This window comes from Cololabis saira, chromosome 18 (assembly GCF_033807715.1).
Source record: "Cololabis saira isolate AMF1-May2022 chromosome 18, fColSai1.1, whole genome shotgun sequence".
In the NCBI taxonomy this organism is placed as follows: domain Eukaryota; kingdom Metazoa; phylum Chordata; class Actinopteri; order Beloniformes; family Belonidae; genus Cololabis; species Cololabis saira.
The window spans coordinates 3,675,648-3,693,440 of NC_084604.1; the positions used below are offsets into that span (position 1 = coordinate 3,675,648).

At 48.7% G+C, this 17,793-nt stretch overlaps 1 protein-coding gene across 1 annotated transcript in view; it reads left to right on the forward strand.

Moving 5' to 3' along the window:
- ppp4r4 (protein phosphatase 4, regulatory subunit 4) overlaps window positions 1–17,472 on the forward strand; it is a 45,178-nt gene extending 27,706 nt beyond the window's left edge. Inside the window, exons 11-25 of the mRNA XM_061746873.1 lie at window positions 880–999; window positions 1,194–1,271; window positions 4,124–4,207; window positions 4,860–5,033; window positions 5,124–5,229; window positions 5,327–5,474; window positions 5,561–5,705; window positions 5,815–5,853; window positions 9,973–10,044; window positions 10,118–10,181; window positions 10,260–10,334; window positions 10,407–10,497; window positions 12,074–12,135; window positions 12,211–12,601; window positions 17,001–17,472. Coding sequence (XP_061602857.1) covers window positions 880–999; window positions 1,194–1,271; window positions 4,124–4,207; window positions 4,860–5,033; window positions 5,124–5,229; window positions 5,327–5,474; window positions 5,561–5,705; window positions 5,815–5,853; window positions 9,973–10,044; window positions 10,118–10,181; window positions 10,260–10,334; window positions 10,407–10,497; window positions 12,074–12,135; window positions 12,211–12,601; window positions 17,001–17,043 — 1,692 coding nt within the window. The 3' untranslated portion in view covers window positions 17,044–17,472. The remainder of the gene's footprint in view (window positions 1–879; window positions 1,000–1,193; window positions 1,272–4,123; window positions 4,208–4,859; window positions 5,034–5,123; window positions 5,230–5,326; window positions 5,475–5,560; window positions 5,706–5,814; window positions 5,854–9,972; window positions 10,045–10,117; window positions 10,182–10,259; window positions 10,335–10,406; window positions 10,498–12,073; window positions 12,136–12,210; window positions 12,602–17,000) is intronic.
- Window positions 17,473–17,793: the final 321 nt, after the last annotated feature.

Sequence of the window (17,793 nt, forward strand, 5' to 3'; positions counted from 1 at the left end):
CGCAATAATTGGACCTAAACAGTGAAGCTGAAACTCACATAATCTGAACAGTTCAAGTTCCAGTTCGTGATCTGCAGAATGAACAGTTCATGTTCAAGTTCTTTATTTGCAAATATGTTGCGTTCAGTTCAATGTTCTTACAGAAATGATTGTGTTCAATGAACGCCTTCATGCACAACACTGCTATACAAGATGGTAATGAGGGTGTGGACAGTCTGAGACTGTAGCTCAGCAACACACTGGAACCAGATCAACAATGATATCAGGCAGTTGCTTCTCCCGCATTCGTATCCAGATGTGCTCTGAACCAGATTTTGGTTACACCCCCATGTATGGTCTTCCACTGGAGACCTGCCGTCTGCTTGTAGGTCCACCAGCTGCCTCTCGGAGGAAAGCCTGGGCCCAAACACTCAATCCCCCCGAGTGCTGTCACCCCAGGCCAGCAGATAGCACAGGTTCAAGACCTTCACGCAGATCTTGCACACCGCCTTTATCTGCACAAACTGGAACGTACCCAGGATAAAGTAGTCCTCCCCTTCCCGCCCTCCCGCCCCCCGGTGGGGTAGTGGACAAGTCAGGGAAGCTGTACACACGCTCGTCATCTCAGTGGTCAGACAGTGCTGCTTTCTGAAATACTCTCAAGGGCTGTGTAGCACGTCTTGCTGCTACGGTGTCACCAGACAGGACAGCGGACACCGGGTTTCGGGGAGAATTCGTATTTTATTTATAATCAGACGTCTCAGCCAGGCACAGATCTCCCACAGCGCTGTAGTGTGCTATGACAGATGACAAAAAAAGCATCTATTCTATCCTATCCTCTTCTCTTCTACCCTACCATATTGTATTCTACTCTACTATACTCTATTCTACTATATCCAGGCTATGGTGGTATTTGTGGACTCAGCCCACTTCCCGTCTGAACTCTACCCATCGTTCTGCGGTCTCTGCAGCGACCCAGAAGTCAGCGTGCGGCGAAGTGCTGCAGCCAGTTTCTACCAGGTCTGGTTTTGTTCAGGGTTCATCCTCTGTGAGCAGGACTGCCCTTATAGCTGCCTTCTTGTGTCAACTAATGGTTCCCGGGTTAAATGTATTTTAAATGTGTTGTATCTCTTTATAAAACAACTTGCCTCGGTATCTCTCCCTGATGGCTGTTTCCTATGAAGTCCCATGATGCCCCTAAATCTTCCCGTTAGGTGGTGAAGCTGCTGAACTCAAACATCCACCTGGTGCACAACGAGCTTCTGTTGCTGCTGCAGGATGACGCTCTGGAGGTGAGAGGCCACAATCCCCAATGCAGCTTCAATCCAAATGCTTGTCCGGACTTCCTGTCACATAAGAGTCACATGTCTGGCCAGCTGGCTTTACTGTCCTCCATGTGTGGGTCATCAGTGAGTGTGCTTTCATTGGTGTGTCTGACCCGAACGCATCTATTACGTAAACGTAGGCAAGTGCAGGTCTGGTGATGATGTGGAACATCTGAACCTCCCAACCTCCCGTCTTCAGCTCGTTGATTCAATTTCTTTCAATTCAATTTTATTTATATAGCGTCTATTACAACAGAAGTTGTGTCTAGGATCTTGCGTCTATTACAACAGAAGTTGTCTCTAGGCTCTTTCCAGAGACACAGAACATGACCCCTGATCAATTATTACATAAACATAAACACTGGCAGGTAAAAAACTCCTCTAGTGGGAGAAAAACCTTAAGCCCCTTAGGAGGGAAGAAACCTGGACCAGGATTATAAGGGGGGACCTGCCCGAGACCAGCTGGACAGAGCAGGAAAAGAGAGAACAGACAGAGAGAATGAATAACAGAGAAAGGAGAGACACAGACACAATGGCCAGCTAGTGTACTACAGAGATAACTATATAAACAGATGTAGACAGCAGACACTGAGGTGATCAGAGATGGGGGTCAGGCCAGGAAGTCAGCAAGCATATAGCAGACATCGACACAGACAGGTGGAAGCAGCCAGGGGATGATCAGAGGGGGGGACTGCAGGTCAGCACGCAGCTCCTGAAGCTCTGGCCTGTAAACATACTGTTAGGAAAAAGGTTTTGGACCCAAATGCAGCACACGGTGGTAGTTTGTCTGGTTTGCTTTATTACCCTCAGGAGGGACGAAGAGCAGGCAGGAATGCAAGACAAGGACCAGGCAGCAATCGGTGTCAGGTTCGGAAGACAAGGTCAGGCAACGGATAGCAGGAGACAAGGAAGGATCCAGGAACAGGCAGGGTCGGCAACGGGAGGTCAAGATAGGGAATGCTGGAAGGTCTTGCATCTACAAACGTAGAGTGACGATCTGGCAGTGAGAGTGCAGGAGTGAGGAGCTTTTATGCTGTCCTGATTGCTGAGGGGCTGCAGCTGGGAGAGCAGGTGAATGGAGTGAGTGACGAGGTGGGCGTGGCTGGCAGATGGAGTGAGCAGGAGAGAGGGGAGTGGAAAACCACTGAAGGCTGGAGGACCAACCATGACACATACACAAAAGAGAAAAAGAGAAGAGAAGAAGGGTGAGAGGCATCGCTCAGCGGATCATGTCGGTCCCCCCTGCAGCATAGGCCTATAGCAGCATATCTACCGCAAAGCTCTATTTGAGACTAACTATTATAGTCTTGTTCTATAGCTGCAACTATGACTACTGACTCTAACACACTCGAGTTTACACTAACTAGAGGTTTACTAACACTAACTGGAGGTTTACTAAACACTAACTATAGGCTGTCCCTTTAATACCAACAACATGCTCTAACCTGTGCAGTAAAATGCTGATCTGCAGTGTCAAAAGCAGCACTGAGGTCCAATAGAACCAATATGAACACTAATCCCTTATCTGAGGCCATAAGAAGGTCATTCGTGACTCGAACCAGTGCTGTCTCTGTGCTATGATGCATTCTGAAACCTGACTGAAAGACTTCAAACAGATCATTTCTATACAAATAGTCACATAACTGGCTTGAAACTGTCTTTTCCAGAATTTTAGATACAAATGGAAGGTTGGAAATTGGTCTATAATTAGCTAAGATGTCCGGGTAAAGAGAAGGTTTTTTTAAGTAAAGGTTTAATTACTGCAACATGGTACACATCCTAAATTTAGGGATAGGTTGATTTGGTCCAGTATTGTCGTACCATTAAGAGAAAATACATTTTTGAATAGTTGAGTCGGGATGGGGTCTAACATACATGTGGTTGACTTAGCTCTATTAACGAGTGAGGTCAGCTCAGGGAGGTCTATAGAATCAAAACAGTCTAGAGTCAAGTCAGAGCCTAGGGAAGTCGCTAAAGCTGAAGAAACACCTACAACCGGCTGGTTGATTTCTTCTCTAATTCTCATGATTTTACTGTTAAAGAAGCTCATAAAGTCTTCACTACTGAGAGCTGCAGGAATGCACGGCTCAACAGAGTTGTGACTCTTTATCAGCCTGGCTACAGTGCTGAACAGAAAACGTGGGTTACTTTTGTTATCCTCTATCAACGTTGAATAATAAGCTGTTCTGGCTTCGCGAATGGCTTTTTTGTATACTATTAGACTATCTTTCCATTCCCGATAGGAGTCTACAGACTTACAAGAGTACCACTTCCTTTCCATGACAGAGACATCTGAATAACAGCAGTCAATGCTTCGCACTGACACACCTTACATGTTAAATCACAGTTGTTTGAGGTAATCGTGATAGGTGGCCTCTAGAAACAGCTGTAATGACTGTAAATGAAAGTATGTGACCGTTCCCCTACTGGTGCATCGTTGCATCCTTTCCTTTTGGTAACATTGTCCTCGCAGCTACAAGTTATGGTCCAACCTTTAAAACAAAGTAATCTTCAGACAAAGAGGAACACATGCAGATCTCCTGCAGAAGGAGTTTTATGAGCCCTGTCAGGTGGTCTCAGATTTCCTACAGTTCGAATAATGATATGGGGTAATCAGTATGCTCTAATAATCTTAGTCCATGGTCAAACAGGGTCTTACAGGGTTTAGGGCAGGCAGCAAATCTGGGTCCCAGTCTGTCTGTTGGGCTGGATGTGCTCAGGTAATGGTCCATTAAAGTTCCTCTGTAATGATCTCAAAGATGCAGACAGACGACGCTCCGGATGGAGCTGCTGTGTTCATGTGTGTGTTTGTGGTCAAGGTATTGGACGCACTGATGAACCACTTGGAGGAAACTCTGGAGCTGCTTCTGTCCACGGGAGAAAACTCCACGCTCAGTAATAAGGTGAGAAGGTTCATGTATCCTTCATGTCTTCTAATGTCATTGCTCTTTCTATGTGGTACCGGACGTCTGTGTCCTCCTGTGGGCCTCCTCTGTCATCCTGCGGTTCCCCTTCTATCCTCCCATGGTTCTTCCCATCACTCTCAATCTTTTTGGTTCATCTTGCATCTCATTCTCTTTCATTCCATATGTCCTCTTCTATCCTTCCTTGATTCCTCACATGGTTCCTCTGTCCTCTTCCGGTTCTTCCCATGGTTCCTATTGTCGTTCCCAAATTCATCCCTGTGTGGTTCCTCCCATGGTTCTAACCCAAATTCCTTCTCTTTTCTGTAATGGTTCTTCTACTATCCTCCCTTGGTTCTTTCCCTGGTTTGTCCCATGTTTCCTGCCCTATCCACCCTTGACTCATCCTGTGTTTCCTCCTCTGATTCCTAAAATTAATCCTACCATGGTTCCCCTGTATCTTCCCATGCTTCCTCCCGTGATTCCTTCTCTGTCGTTCCATCATTCTTCTTCTGTCCTTCCTTGATTGCTCCTGGGGCTCCTGCTTTGATTCCTGCTCTTTCCTCCCCTAATTCATTCTCTGTCCTCTGTGGTTCCTCCTGTGGTTCCTCCTGTGGTTCCTCCTGTGGTTCTCCCGTTCTGTGGTTCTCAGGTCCAGGAGCTGATCTCGGCGCTGCTGTTGGCCGAACAGAAGGTTGGATGTTCGCTGCGCTGGCGGCTGCATGAGAAGCTGCTGCAGCGCTACAGCTGCTTGGCCAGACTACTTCCTGGAGAGGTGCTGCACCAGAGTTTCTCCCCTCGTATCTTCAGCATCCTCACCACCAATGTATGAACCACGAACACCTGTTAGCGCTACACGATTACCACGGGAGAGCCAGGACACAGGCGAGTAACCCTGCTCTGATTTTGGTCGCAGAAAGTGTTGCCGGTGCAGAAGGAGGCAGCACGGACGTTCTGCACATTCTTACGCTACAACCGTAAGCAGGAGCAACGCCAGGAGATGATGGAGCGACTCATTCAAGGTAAGAGCATTTATGCTTCGGTTGGTCCTGTGCGAAAGTGGGAACAGGACAGGAGTGGGTCAGGACATCAAACGGATCGTGGTGTTTCTGATCTTAGATCTGGCACTCGGCCGCAGCTACTGGAACCGTCTGAGGTTCCTTGACGTTTGTGAAATTGCTACAGAGATCTTCTCCAAAAAGTACTTTAACAAACACTTCCTGGTGCCAGCTTTGGAGCTCGTTCACGACCCCGTCGCCAATATCAGGTAAGTCCCTGCAGCTTTACCCTATCAGACGGATTTAACCGGTGGCAGATACCCATCACCTGCCGGCCTGCTCACCTGTCTCTCAGGTACAAGCTGTGCCAGCTGCTGCCGAGGCTGCGCTTGTCGCTCCGCCTGCCAGCCGACAAACTGCTGCTGCAGAAACTTGACTTCTGCGTCCAAAAACTTCTGTGCAGGGAGAAAGACAAAGATGTGGTGGCCACGATCCGCAAGGTAACACCCACCAGAGATGAGTCCAGATGGAGAACCAGTTTAGCACGTCAGCTGTGACGGATCTTTGGTTCTCCGTTCCACGTTTAATTGTGTCTGTCGTGTTTTCTAGACAGTGTTGGAACTGGACAAACTGGACCTGTCCCAGCCTGTGAGCAACTGTTTCATGAATATTTCAACTGCAAGTACAAAAAAAGTAACTTTTTCTCTCCATTTTTGACAGTATAGTTGAGGTTCATTTTTATTCTTTTTTTTAATAAAATGTCAGAAGCTCTTTTTCAATTTCAACATCCGGTAAGTTAACTGTGGTTCGAAACAGCTTAAAACCCCACATGATGTTTTGGTAGTAGCTGCAGCTTCTGATAGGCTGACTGACTGCTGATCCCAGACAGAGAGGATCATTATCCACAGTAAAAGAGCTCACAGCGAGACAAACGCTGCTTCTAAACCACTGGATGAAACACCAGATTACGGTTTACAGCAGCACATGGAGACAAAGTTCTCAATTTCTGGAGACGTGTCCCGTGATCTGATGGGACTAAAGCAGGACTGTTTGATGATGATCATTGTTTATGTTTGAATGACAAACGAGGAAGCTCAGCCTAGCTGCAGCGGTGGCAGCAGCATGGTGTTTGGCTGCTTTGCTGCAGGAAACGCTGCGGCTCTTCACCAAACAGATGCCGCCCTGTGAAGACAAGATTCTGTAGCTGTAATTAAGTATCATCTGAAGATATGAGCCACCAAATAAAAGCTTGGTCATGCACGGATCTCCTTTAATCCTACAATACCAGTTCACTATGACAGTCATCTCAAGGCTCTTTACACAGAAGACAAGTCCAATGCGGTTCAGTCAAAGTTCATGCATCCATGAGACCCAGACCTGTCTCTCCCCAGACCACTCCCCCAGGGGATAGATACAATCTGTCCAGCATGTCCTGGGTCTGCCTCCAGGCCTCCTACTGGTTGGACAAGTCCAAAACACTTCCCAAGGGAGCTGGCTTCCTTATCAGATTCCTAAATCTCCTCAGCTGGCTCCTCTGCATGTGAAGCAGCACTGGTTCTTCTCAAAGCCCCCCCTGCAAACGAAACTCATCCACTATCTAATTTAGTCTATTTAAATTAATCCAGTTCCTCCCAATAAGAGTTCTGACCCCAGTCCTGAAGACTAATGTGTGGATGATACTGACTTTAGCCTGGCTACCCGTCCACTTCAATCCAAAGGATCAGTCTAGTTTCATTGGGATTTCCAGTGGGCGGTACCAGTGGACACAGACGGAGCCGGCGCTGGACACCTTTGTCTCTGTCACACCTAAGTTCTCTAACTGGTTCTGTCTCTGTCCTGGGTCCAACTGAGACCTGTCACCTACCCATCATAGGAATGGGCCTGGAGGCAAGGAAAGGCTGGACAAGGCTAGGAAAGGCAAGGCAAGGCAAGCCAAGGCAAGCCAAGGCAAGCCAAGGCAAGGCAAGCCGAGGCAAGCCAAGGCTAGGCAAGGCAAGCCAAGGCTAGGCAAGGCAAGGCAAGGCAAGCCTAGGCAAGGCTAGGCAAGGCAAGGCAAGGCAAGGCTAGGCAAGGCAAGCCGAGGCAAGCAAAGGCTAGGCAAGGCAAGCCAAGGCTAGGCAAGGCGAGTGAAGGCTAGGCAAGGCGAGTGAAGGCAAATGAAGGCAGGGCAAGGCTAGGCTAGGCTAGGCAAGGCAAGGCGAGTGAAGGCAAATGAAGGCAGGGCAAGGCTAGGCTAGGCTAGGCTAGGCAAGGCGAGGCAAGGCTAGGCAAGGCAAGGCAAGGCAAGGCAAGGCGAGTGAAGGCAGGGCAAGGCTAGGCTAGGCAAGGCAAGGCAAGGCTAGGCAAGGCAAGGCAAGGCTGGGCAAGGCAAGGCTAGGCAAGGCAAGGCTAGGCAAGGCGAGGCGAGGCGAGGCAAGGCAAGCCAAGGCTAGGCAAGGCGAGGCAAGGCAAGGTAAGGCAGGGCAAGGCTAGGCAAGACGAGGCAAGGCTAGGCAAGGCTGGGCTAGGCAAGGCGAGGGTTGCTCTGTGGCGCAGTGGGTTAAGCAAGTGGTTCATATACTGAGGCTACAGTCCTCCTGCAGTGGTCGCAGGTTTGAATCCTGGCCTGCGCACCTTTGCTGCATGTCATCCTCATTCTCTCTCTAGACCCCTTCCTGTCTGTAACTTCAATGAATTCAATTCAATTTTATTTATATAGCGTCTAATACAACAGAGTTGTCTCTAGACGCTTTCCAGAGACCCATACCCAGAACATGACCCCCGAGCAGTTATTACATAAACAATGGCAGGTAAAAACTCCCCTAGTGGGAGAAAAACCTTAAGCCAAACAAGGCAAGGAAAAACTCCCCTTTAGGAGGGAAGAAACCTTGAGCAGGACCAGGCTCATAAGGGGGGACCCTCCTGCCGAGGGCCAGACTGGTGGGTCAGGGACGGCAACAGCACAGCAGGCAGGTGGAAGCAGCAACGGGATGACCAGGGGTGGGGACCGCAGGCCAGCACGCAGCTCCCGAAGCTCCGGCCCAATCAGCAAGTCCCAGGTTGGGGTGCAGGGTCAGGGAAAGACTTGTGCTCCGTAATGCAACCTACAAGCCACCCACGACCACCTGCAGGTTCCGGTGTCCGGCAAAGGATGCTGCAACATGGACAAAAGAGAGAAAAGGGAGGAGAAGGGGGGGCCAGCACAAGAAACTACAGGCACACTAAAGTTTACACTACCTAGAGATTTACCAACACCAGCTAGAGGTTTACTAAACACTAACTATAGGCTTTACTGAACAGAAATGTTTTAAGTTTAGTTTTAAAGGTGGAGGTGGTGTCAGCCTCCTTAACCCAGATTGGAAGTTGGTTCCATAGTAGTGGTGCCTGATAGCAGAACGCCCGCCCTCCAAATCTACATTTAGATACTCTAGGAACTACGAGTAAACCTGCACTCTGAGAACGGAGAGCTCTGACAGGAACATAAGGCACTATCAGGTCTTGCAAATAATGCGGAGCTAAGCCGTTTTGGGCTTTATACGCAAGTAATAAAATTTTAAATTGGATTCTGAATTTTACGGGTAACCAATGGAGCGACGCTAACACTGGAGAGACGTGGTCTCTCCTGCTAATTCCTGTCAGTACTCGTGCTGCTGCATTTTGGATCAGCTGGAGCCTATTCAGCAAATTACTTGGACATCCTGCTAACAACACATTACAGTAATCTAGTCTAGAAGATACAAACGCATGAACTAGTTTTTCTGCATCACTCTGCGAGAGGATTTTCCTAATCTTTGCAATATTACGGAGATGGAAAAAGGCTATTTTACAAACCTGATTGACATATGGTTTAAACGACAAATCCTGATCGAAAATAACACCAAGGTTTCTCACAGTTGCACTGGAAGCCATCGCAACACCATCTAATCCCTTCCTAAGATGCTCTGGACCAAGAATGATAACCTCTGTTTTATCTGAATTTAGAAGCAGGAAATGTCTGGACATCCAGTCCTTGATGTCCCTAAGACATGCCTGAAGTTTAACTAACGGTTCTGTTTCATCCGGCTTCATAGACAAGTAGAGCTGCGTATCATCAGCATAACAATGAAAGTGTATGCCGTGATTCTGGATTATACTTCCCAACGGCTGCATGAAGGGCCACTAGAGCCCAAAAAAAAATCTTAAAAAAAAGGATAGGCAAGGCTAAGCAAGGCAAGGCTAGACAAGGGAAGTTTATTTGCAGAGCACAAGTCATCCACAAGGCAATTCAAAGTGCTTTACAGCTACATGAAATCCCAAGAAGGCAAACAAAACCATTCTATAAAACATAGAAATAATAATTAATTAATTAATTAATTAAATTAACAATAATATCCTGTCAGTTGTCATGTCAGCTAAACAGAACCGTTTTCAGCCTGGAGTTGAACATTGTCAGAGTTGAGGTCCGTCTCACATCTTCCGGAAGACTGGTCAAGGTTTTCGGAGCATAAATCTGAAATGCAGCTTCACCTTGTTTAGTCTGGACTCGGCCCCAGCAGTAGACCAGTCCCTGAGGTTCTCAGAGCTTCAAGTTAACTGTATCAAACACTAACCAAGGGTGTGTAAACCCCTGGCTTTGATGTCAGAAAAAGATCTCTCGTTCTTCTGACAAAAACTGATCTACAACAGGAAAAGTTTCATCAACTTTGCTGTCAGACATGAAAAGAAAACCATTATGGGTGTTTTGCCAACATATGAACTCAACTGTGCATCCAGTTCACTCCTGTTCTGCAACACCTTGGTGTCTTTCAGTTTCACAAGAGTCAGGAGCGGGATCTACTGGACCAGAAGAAGGAGAAGGAGGAGACGCTGCTCCTGGAAATGGTGAGTCAGAACCTGGCTGGTCTTCACTCAGACTGGATCTGCCTTGTTTAAATATCATCTGCTGCGTTGTCAGGAACATCTGGAGCGCCAGCAGGCCGATGGAAAACCCAACTCAGAGAAACACACGCAGAGAAAACGTGAGCGTAACCTTCACTTTTAACTGAGATACAAGAGACGATCACATCTCCACTCTGTGAAACTCTTCTCTCCAACAGGAAGAGACAGTAAGACCAGTCTGTCTTCCACCAAGTCAATGTCCGTGTCCTCGTCTGCAGCAGCCCCGTCCTCAGGTAAGGTGATGATGATTGTGATGGTCTTGATGGTGAGGAGGAGGAGGTTGACAAACTGTCTTCTCTGTGCAGGTAAAGAGATGAGGAAGGCTAAACTGTCTCGCAGCCGGTCCCTCAGCAGTCAGCCGACGACATCCAAACCTGTGAGCTCAGACAGACTTCCGTAAGAGCCACCGTCTCCCCACCCTCCATTCAGCTCGACTAATGGAAGTTCCTGGTTTCCAAACGATGCCGCGGACAGACTAACTTTTGTTGATGTGTAAATTATAGACTGCATAAAAGACCTGGACAAACCCCAACATAGCTTAGATAAGACTTTAGCTGGGCTTATTTAAAGATGAGATGTGTTGTTGTTCTGTTAAGGGGCTTTGACCTGGAGTTGCCGAGGGGGAAGGTTAGGCATGAGGCAGGCAGCAGCACCTTTTGTCTACGAACGAAGGCTTCTACCTGGCCCAACCAGATCCTCGCAGCTAGCCTGGCAGCAGGAGGAGCAGCCGACTTCGGCCCAGCCAACCTCCAGGCTGGCCGGAGACCCCAAGGCTGTGGTCAGTTTGCCAAGTGTTGGCACGTTGAGGTTCATGCTGGTCCTCAATCAGAGCTTCACCAGTCCCCAGTTCAGCTCCAACTGCTCTCATTTCAAATGTAGTTTAGTAGCAACATCAGAAAAGAGGACGTTGGGACAGATTCAGTCAGAGGATGGTAACCCCAGTTATCATCATAGATTAGTGTAGCACGGCGGGTGCCATGGGGCCCGACCGACAGGATAGAGAGGACACGGAGCTTAGTGCAGAACCCTTTTTATTATAATCACCCACACGCCCAGGACATAGTACACAAGCACCTCACACCAGCAGCACCTCACGATCAGCAGCTCCAGCTTCAGTCTGACCACCCGTCTCAGCAGCAGCTTCTCCTCTTATAAGGCTGGCAGGGTGGAGAGGCTGACGGGCCACACCTGTGTCCCATCAGCCTGAGTGGCTGCAGCTCCTCCACTCTGCCACAATTAGCATGGGCTATTCCAAGCTGAAGTGGATCGCTGGTTTTAACTGAGCCAAAGAGGGTGGTCCAGGCCTCCAGACCTCTCAGATTTTACCAATTTTTGGATTAAATGTTGTTGGTTGGACAGTGAGGATGAGGTAAAAGCACTGATAGGAGTACGGTCTGATGAAAATGATACAGGAACAATGAAGCCTGCAAACTAACTAGCAGGGAAGTAGCTCTGCAGTAACCAGGAGATAAACGGGAGATAAATCTTCCTCTTCATTGTTTGTCATGTCATCTCCTTCAGTACTGCAGCAGAGGACGGGAACACGTCATTCAGAAGGTTCGGTTCACTTGACAATGTTCAGCGCAAAAGCAAACTCAGACCAGCTGAATGCTGCAACCACATACGTACTGAGTCTATTAGGCCTGAACCCAAGTCTCCAGAAACCTATTGTTGAGCACATGGGTAGGCTAAGCTTCCACGGTGTTCCCCTCGGCTTCGTGCAACCAACTCCAGGCTAAGTTCAGCCAGGATAAATCACGTAAACCTTATGATGGTTTTTTTTTCAACAGCCTTCTGGTCTGGAATGCCTGCAGGCGACAGATCAGAGGCCAGTCCTGGTTTCCCCATAAACCCCCATAAAAAGGTCAAACAAGACCTCAGCCTCAGGTTTCAGTCCTAGAGATCATCTGATGATGTTTGACACACTTGATTAAACACAGTTTACATGTTCTAAATGTTTTCTGTGCTGCAGGAAGGTCAAAGATCTGAGCACCTCGTCAGGTTCTGGGAAGTCCTCCATGTTTTCCAGCAAAGGTATGGGCACATCTTACTCAGGAGGTATCCCTGTGGGTTTGTCTCCACTATCATATCTGTTCTTGTGTCCCACAGATGACTCCATGAGGTCCACCCACTTCACCTTGACCACCCAGTCCACTTCCTCCATGCCGGTCTTGATCCGCAGCAACACAACCAGCCTCCTGGACAGGGCAAGCATGGTGGACCACAGGACTAGCAGCCTGGACCATAGGAACAATATGATGGAGCACAGAAGCAGTACCTTAGACCAGAGAGACTACAGGACCAGTACCTTGGACCAGAGAGACCATAGGACCGGTACTTTGGACCAGAGAGACCACAGGACTGGTACCTTGGACCAGAGAGACCACAGGACTGGTACCTTGGACCAGAGAGACCACAGGACGGTTACCTCGGGCCAGCGCAGTAAAACCATGGACCGCGGTTGTGGGATGAAGGACAGTCAGTCCAGGAAGCTGTCGATGTGAGTCCAGACAGATGCTGGAACCCTCAAAGGAATATTCTGTATTTAAATCAACCCTAGGTCTATTACTAGATTACAGTTAGTGTAAACTTCACTGGGAACCAAAAGGATTTGAATCAAAGATGTTTGGAGTTAGAAGAGTAAATATGCCACTGATGTAACAAGTGTCTAGTGACGAGACCCAGAGCCATCGTTCCACCTAGAAGATAGTATGAAAAGACTCCTCACCTAAGAACAAAGAGTTATTTTAACTTTGGAAGTGTTCAAAAAAGTCTTTAAAATGGTTGCACAATTATCCACACCATCACATGGTGGAACAAAGTGTTTGAAAGGGATCACAGGCTTGAAATTAGCAGTTCAGTCTGACCGCACGACTCAGCTTTTGGGCATCGGTTGAACTTCTTCAATTCAACACTGCCTACGGTTTATTTACTTCCAGAATATTCTTTTAATGGCACTGTGTGGTTTTCAGGCTCCATAAACTGTATGAAACTAATACCGAGGTACATTTTGGGTGTTCTGTTGAGCTTCGTGGTGTCGTCAAATTAATTTGATCTCAGATTACCCTGAAAGCTCCTCACATCCCCAAAACCCCACTTTTGAACATTGAAGAACAAGCACTGACCTGATGTTAAGGCCTTGTGTCAGGACGCTGTTTAGTGTCAGGGTTAGCTCGGGATCAGCCGTACCAACCCCTGACCCTGCTTCAGCACTAGATTCTACGCTGACTTCCACTGTGGTATAGTTATGATTTACCCCCAACTTTACTCCTAGTTTCCATCAACGTGATCCAAGGTTGAAACAGAAGGGTCTGGAACAGTAACAGGTCCAACCTGCTCCTCAGTTCTTTCAGCTTTCAGACACTGTCTACATTACAGGGCATGTGTCCATCAAGAAACAGGCTAAATAGTCCATAAATCCAGTCAAAATTTAAAAATATCTGGCCCAATGGGGTGAGACAAATTCCTGACTATAATTCCTAAAACTTAAATAAAAAATAATTTCAAAAAGTTGAAATTTTCTTGAGACAAGGCTTTTCTATTTTCTTAGAGATTAGTTCTTGAGCGTGAGACCAGTGAGACCAGTGAGACCAGTGAGACCAGTGAGACCAGTGAGACCAGCGAGACCATTGAGACCAGCGAGACCAGTGAGATCAGTGAGACCAGCAAGACCAGTGAGACCAGTGAGACCAGTGAGACCAGTGAGACCAGTGAGACCAGTGAGACCAGTGAGACCAGCAAGACCAGTGAGACCAGTGAGACCAGCAAGACCAGTGAGACCAGCGAGATCAGTGAGATCAGCAAGACCAGTGAGACCAGCAAGACCAGTGAGACCAGTGAGACCAGTGAGACCAGTGAGACCAGTGAGACCAGTGAGATCAGTGAGACCAGTGAGACCAGTGAGACCAGCAAGACCAGTGAGACCAGTGACATCAGTGAGACCAGTGAGGAAGGAGCCCAGGTTATTGCTGTGTCGGCATGGTGGTGGTGAATGAGAAGGACATCAGGGGAACGTTTTCTCCTGTCTGCAGCAGACCCATTCAGCTCTGTGTGAACACCCCATCTAGCAGTTTTTCAGAGACACATTTAACTGTTCAAGCAGATGAACATCCAGTGGTTGATCCAGTGGATCCAGTCCTGTGAATCTACATCTTCGTCTCACCAGATGAAGATCTGAGCTTGGCCCAACTTTATCCGTGCTGATGTCTGCGTTCAACGCAAGGGCGTCCCCCAAAGTAGACATGGTACACTGGATAAACAGGGGAAGTTCACGTGTACGTCTCTCGACTATGACCTAGGGGAAATGATGTGTGCTAGTGATGTAACTGCCTGGACCACACTAGTCCTGGCAGACATATCCGGCGTTCCTTCAGTACGTCAGCCCTGCATGTCCTTGAATAAATATGTAACGCGTAGATAAGAGGCGATATTCACTTACAGCCTAGAGGCACTAGGGTGGGTCGGAGCAGCATTTCACGGCAAGTGGGAGACCAGGGAGGTCATGGAGGTCAGGGAGACCAGGGAGGTCAGGGAGACCAGAAAGGTCAGGGAGACCAGGGAGGCCAGGGAGGTCAGGGAGGTCAGGGAGGTCAGGGAGACCAGGGAGGCCAGGGAGGTCAGGGAGGTCAGGGAGGTCAGGGAGACCAGGGAGGCCAGGGAGGCCATGGAGGTCAGGGAGACCAGGGAGGCCAGGGAGGCCATGGAGGTCAGGGACACCAGGGAGGTCAGGGAGGTCAGGGAGACCAGGGAGGCCATGGAGGTCAGGGAGACCAGGGAGGTCAGGGAGGTCAGGGAGACCAGGGAGGCCATGGAGGTCAGGGAGACCAGGGAGGTCAGGGAGGTCAGGGAGACCAGGGAGGCCATGGAGGTCAGGGAGACCAGGGAGGTCAGGGAGGTCAGGGAGACCAGGGAGGTCAGGGAGGTCAGGGAGACCAGGGAGGCCATGGAGGTCAGGGAGACCAGGGAGACCAGGGAGGCCAGGGAGGCCAGGGAGACCAGGGAGGTCAGGGAGACCATGGAGGCAATGGAGAGCATGGAGACCAGGGAGACCAGGGAGACCAGGGAGGTCAGGGAGGTCAGGGAGGTCAGGGAGGCCAGGGAGGCCAGGGAGGTCAGGGAGGCCAGGGAGGTCAGGGAGGTCAGGGAGACCAGGGAGGCCAGGGAGGCCATGGAGGTCAGGGAGACCAGGGAGGCCAGGGAGGCCAGGGAGGCCATGGAGGTCAGGGAGGCCAGGGAGGCCATGGAGGTCAGGGAGGCCAGGGAGGCCATGGAGGTCAGGGAGGCCAGGGAAGCCATGGAGGTCAGGGAGGTTAGGGAGACCAGGGAGGTCAATTCAATTCAATTCAATTTTATTTATATAGCGTCTAATACAACAGAGTTGTCTCTAGATGCTTTCCAGAGACCCATACCCAGAACATGACCCCCGAGCAGTTATTACATAAACAATGGCAGGTAAAAACTCCCCTAGTGGGAGAAAAACCTTAAGCCAAACAGTGGCAAGGAAAAACTCCCCTTTAGGAGGGAAGAAACCTTGAGCAGGACCAGGCTCATAAGGGGGGACCCTCCTGCCGAGGGCCAGACTGGTGGGTCAGGGACGGCAACAGCACAGCAGGCAGGTGGAAGCAGCAACGGGATGACCAGGGGTGGGGACCGCAGGCCAGCACGCAGCTCCCGAAGCTCCGGCCCAATCAGCAAGTCCCAGGTTGGGGTGCAGGGTCGGGGAAGGGTTGAAGGGAAGGGATCAGGGAAAGACTTGTGCTCCGTAATGCAAGCTACAAGCCACCCACGACCACCTGCAGGTTCCGGTGTCCGGCAAAGGATGCTGCAACATGGACAAAAGAGAGAAAAGGGAGGAGAAGAGGGGGCCAGCACAAGAAACTACAGGAGCGACTCTGACACACTAAAGTTTACACTACCTAGAGATTTACCAGGGTCAAGGTCAGGGAGGTCAAAGGTGTTGTGCTGAATAGGAGAGTCTGAGGAGAAATTGTGTCAGTGATTCGTCTCATCAAGTTCCTCACCATCAATCAGCACAAGAGAAACAAACTTTCCATTATACCAATGGCAAGATGTACCAACCCAACACCATACCCAATGGTGTTGGTGTTGCCATGACAAAAAAAGCAGGAAAACAATAACGTCCAACAGCGTCACCATATTGTATAGTTTCATTTCTGACTCTGGGTCAGTATTCTGCCTCCAAGTGGAGACATCCAGTATAACGTATGTACGACCCAAGTAGAACCGAGGCAAGAACCGTCCACAGCTGGTGGTGCGGAACATACGCCAATGCTTGGCGAGCAAACAAAACACGGCACAGCGAGTGGTGGTGAGAATGCAGCACGGTGGCTGTTTCCCAGCAAAAAAGAGAAGCACAAGTTAGAATATGAAGGAGCAGAGATGGTTTCTGTGTTGGAGATTTCAGATTCAGATTCAGAAAACTTTATTTATCCCCGAGGGGCAATTTCAAGGCAACTGAGCAGGAAGACGTTGAAGTATGAAATAGGATAATAAAATAAAATAAAATTAACAGATAAGATAAATATGTACAAGAAATGTGCAAAAAATGTACCAAAAATATATAAATATAAGAATGTCAGAAAAAATGTACATTAGAGTAACTGTGGTGTATAAAAAAATATACAGTGTAAAGTGGCAATGTAAAGTAAAGTGTCGACAGTGTAACAGAAGTATGGAGTAGTCCGGGGGGGGGGGGGGGGGTCTGTGATGGTTGAAGGTGAGCTCCTGCCTCCTGTACAACCGGTGAAACCTAACTATGTAGCCCAGGACTGGTTTTTGTACCAGACCAGGCTTCAGCCAAGAACTTCTTCAAAGCTCTAAACTCCGTCTATTTCCAGGTTTGAATCATTGGTGTGTTTGTTTTCATTTTTCACTCACAGATCTAGGAAGAGCTCTTTCAGCCTCCAGTCGGGACGAGACTGAGGATGATGATGTCGTCACTCCTCCACCGGGCCAGCGGCCGGTCAACGGAGCAGTTGGACATCAGACAGCACCTTTGGGACATTAACCAGAAACCAGAACATCAGCTCTGCTTTTCAGTCGCGGACGAAGACAGTAACGTTTGACTGTGTCTGTATCCACTGAGCACTGTGTATTGTAATGATCTCATGGCTTCACCTGAACGGTTCAGTAAACGATACACAGCAGCGCGTTGCGTCTTCTTACTGGCGAGTGTCCTCAGATGCTGCTGTTTGGATAAACTATGATGACATCAGGTTGGTCTCGGTGTGGACTTCAGGAAGATGACCGCATAACTTTCTTCATCTTGCTTTTACTTGTTGAACAAAACTGAAGCCAAAAAAAATTAACAAATCATGCAGGAATGTTGCTGCTTACATGATTCAGTAGATTGTAGATCCACCTTAAGCAGCACTTCAACCAGGTCCAGGTCTGGACTTGGACCAGGTTCAGGTCTGGACTTGGACCAGGTTCAGGTCTGGACTTGGACCAGGTTCAGGTCTGGACTTTGACCAGGTTCAGGTCTGGACTTGGATCAGGTTCTGGTCTGGACTTGGACCAGGTCGTTCTAGGACCTGGATTCTTTCATTTTCATCATTCTGATGTAGATCTGCTGTTGTGTTTGGGATCATTTCTTGTCACATGACCCAGTTTCAGTCAGTCTTCACCAGTGTTAGTAACTAGCACCAGTGTGCTAGTTACTGAAAAATAGTA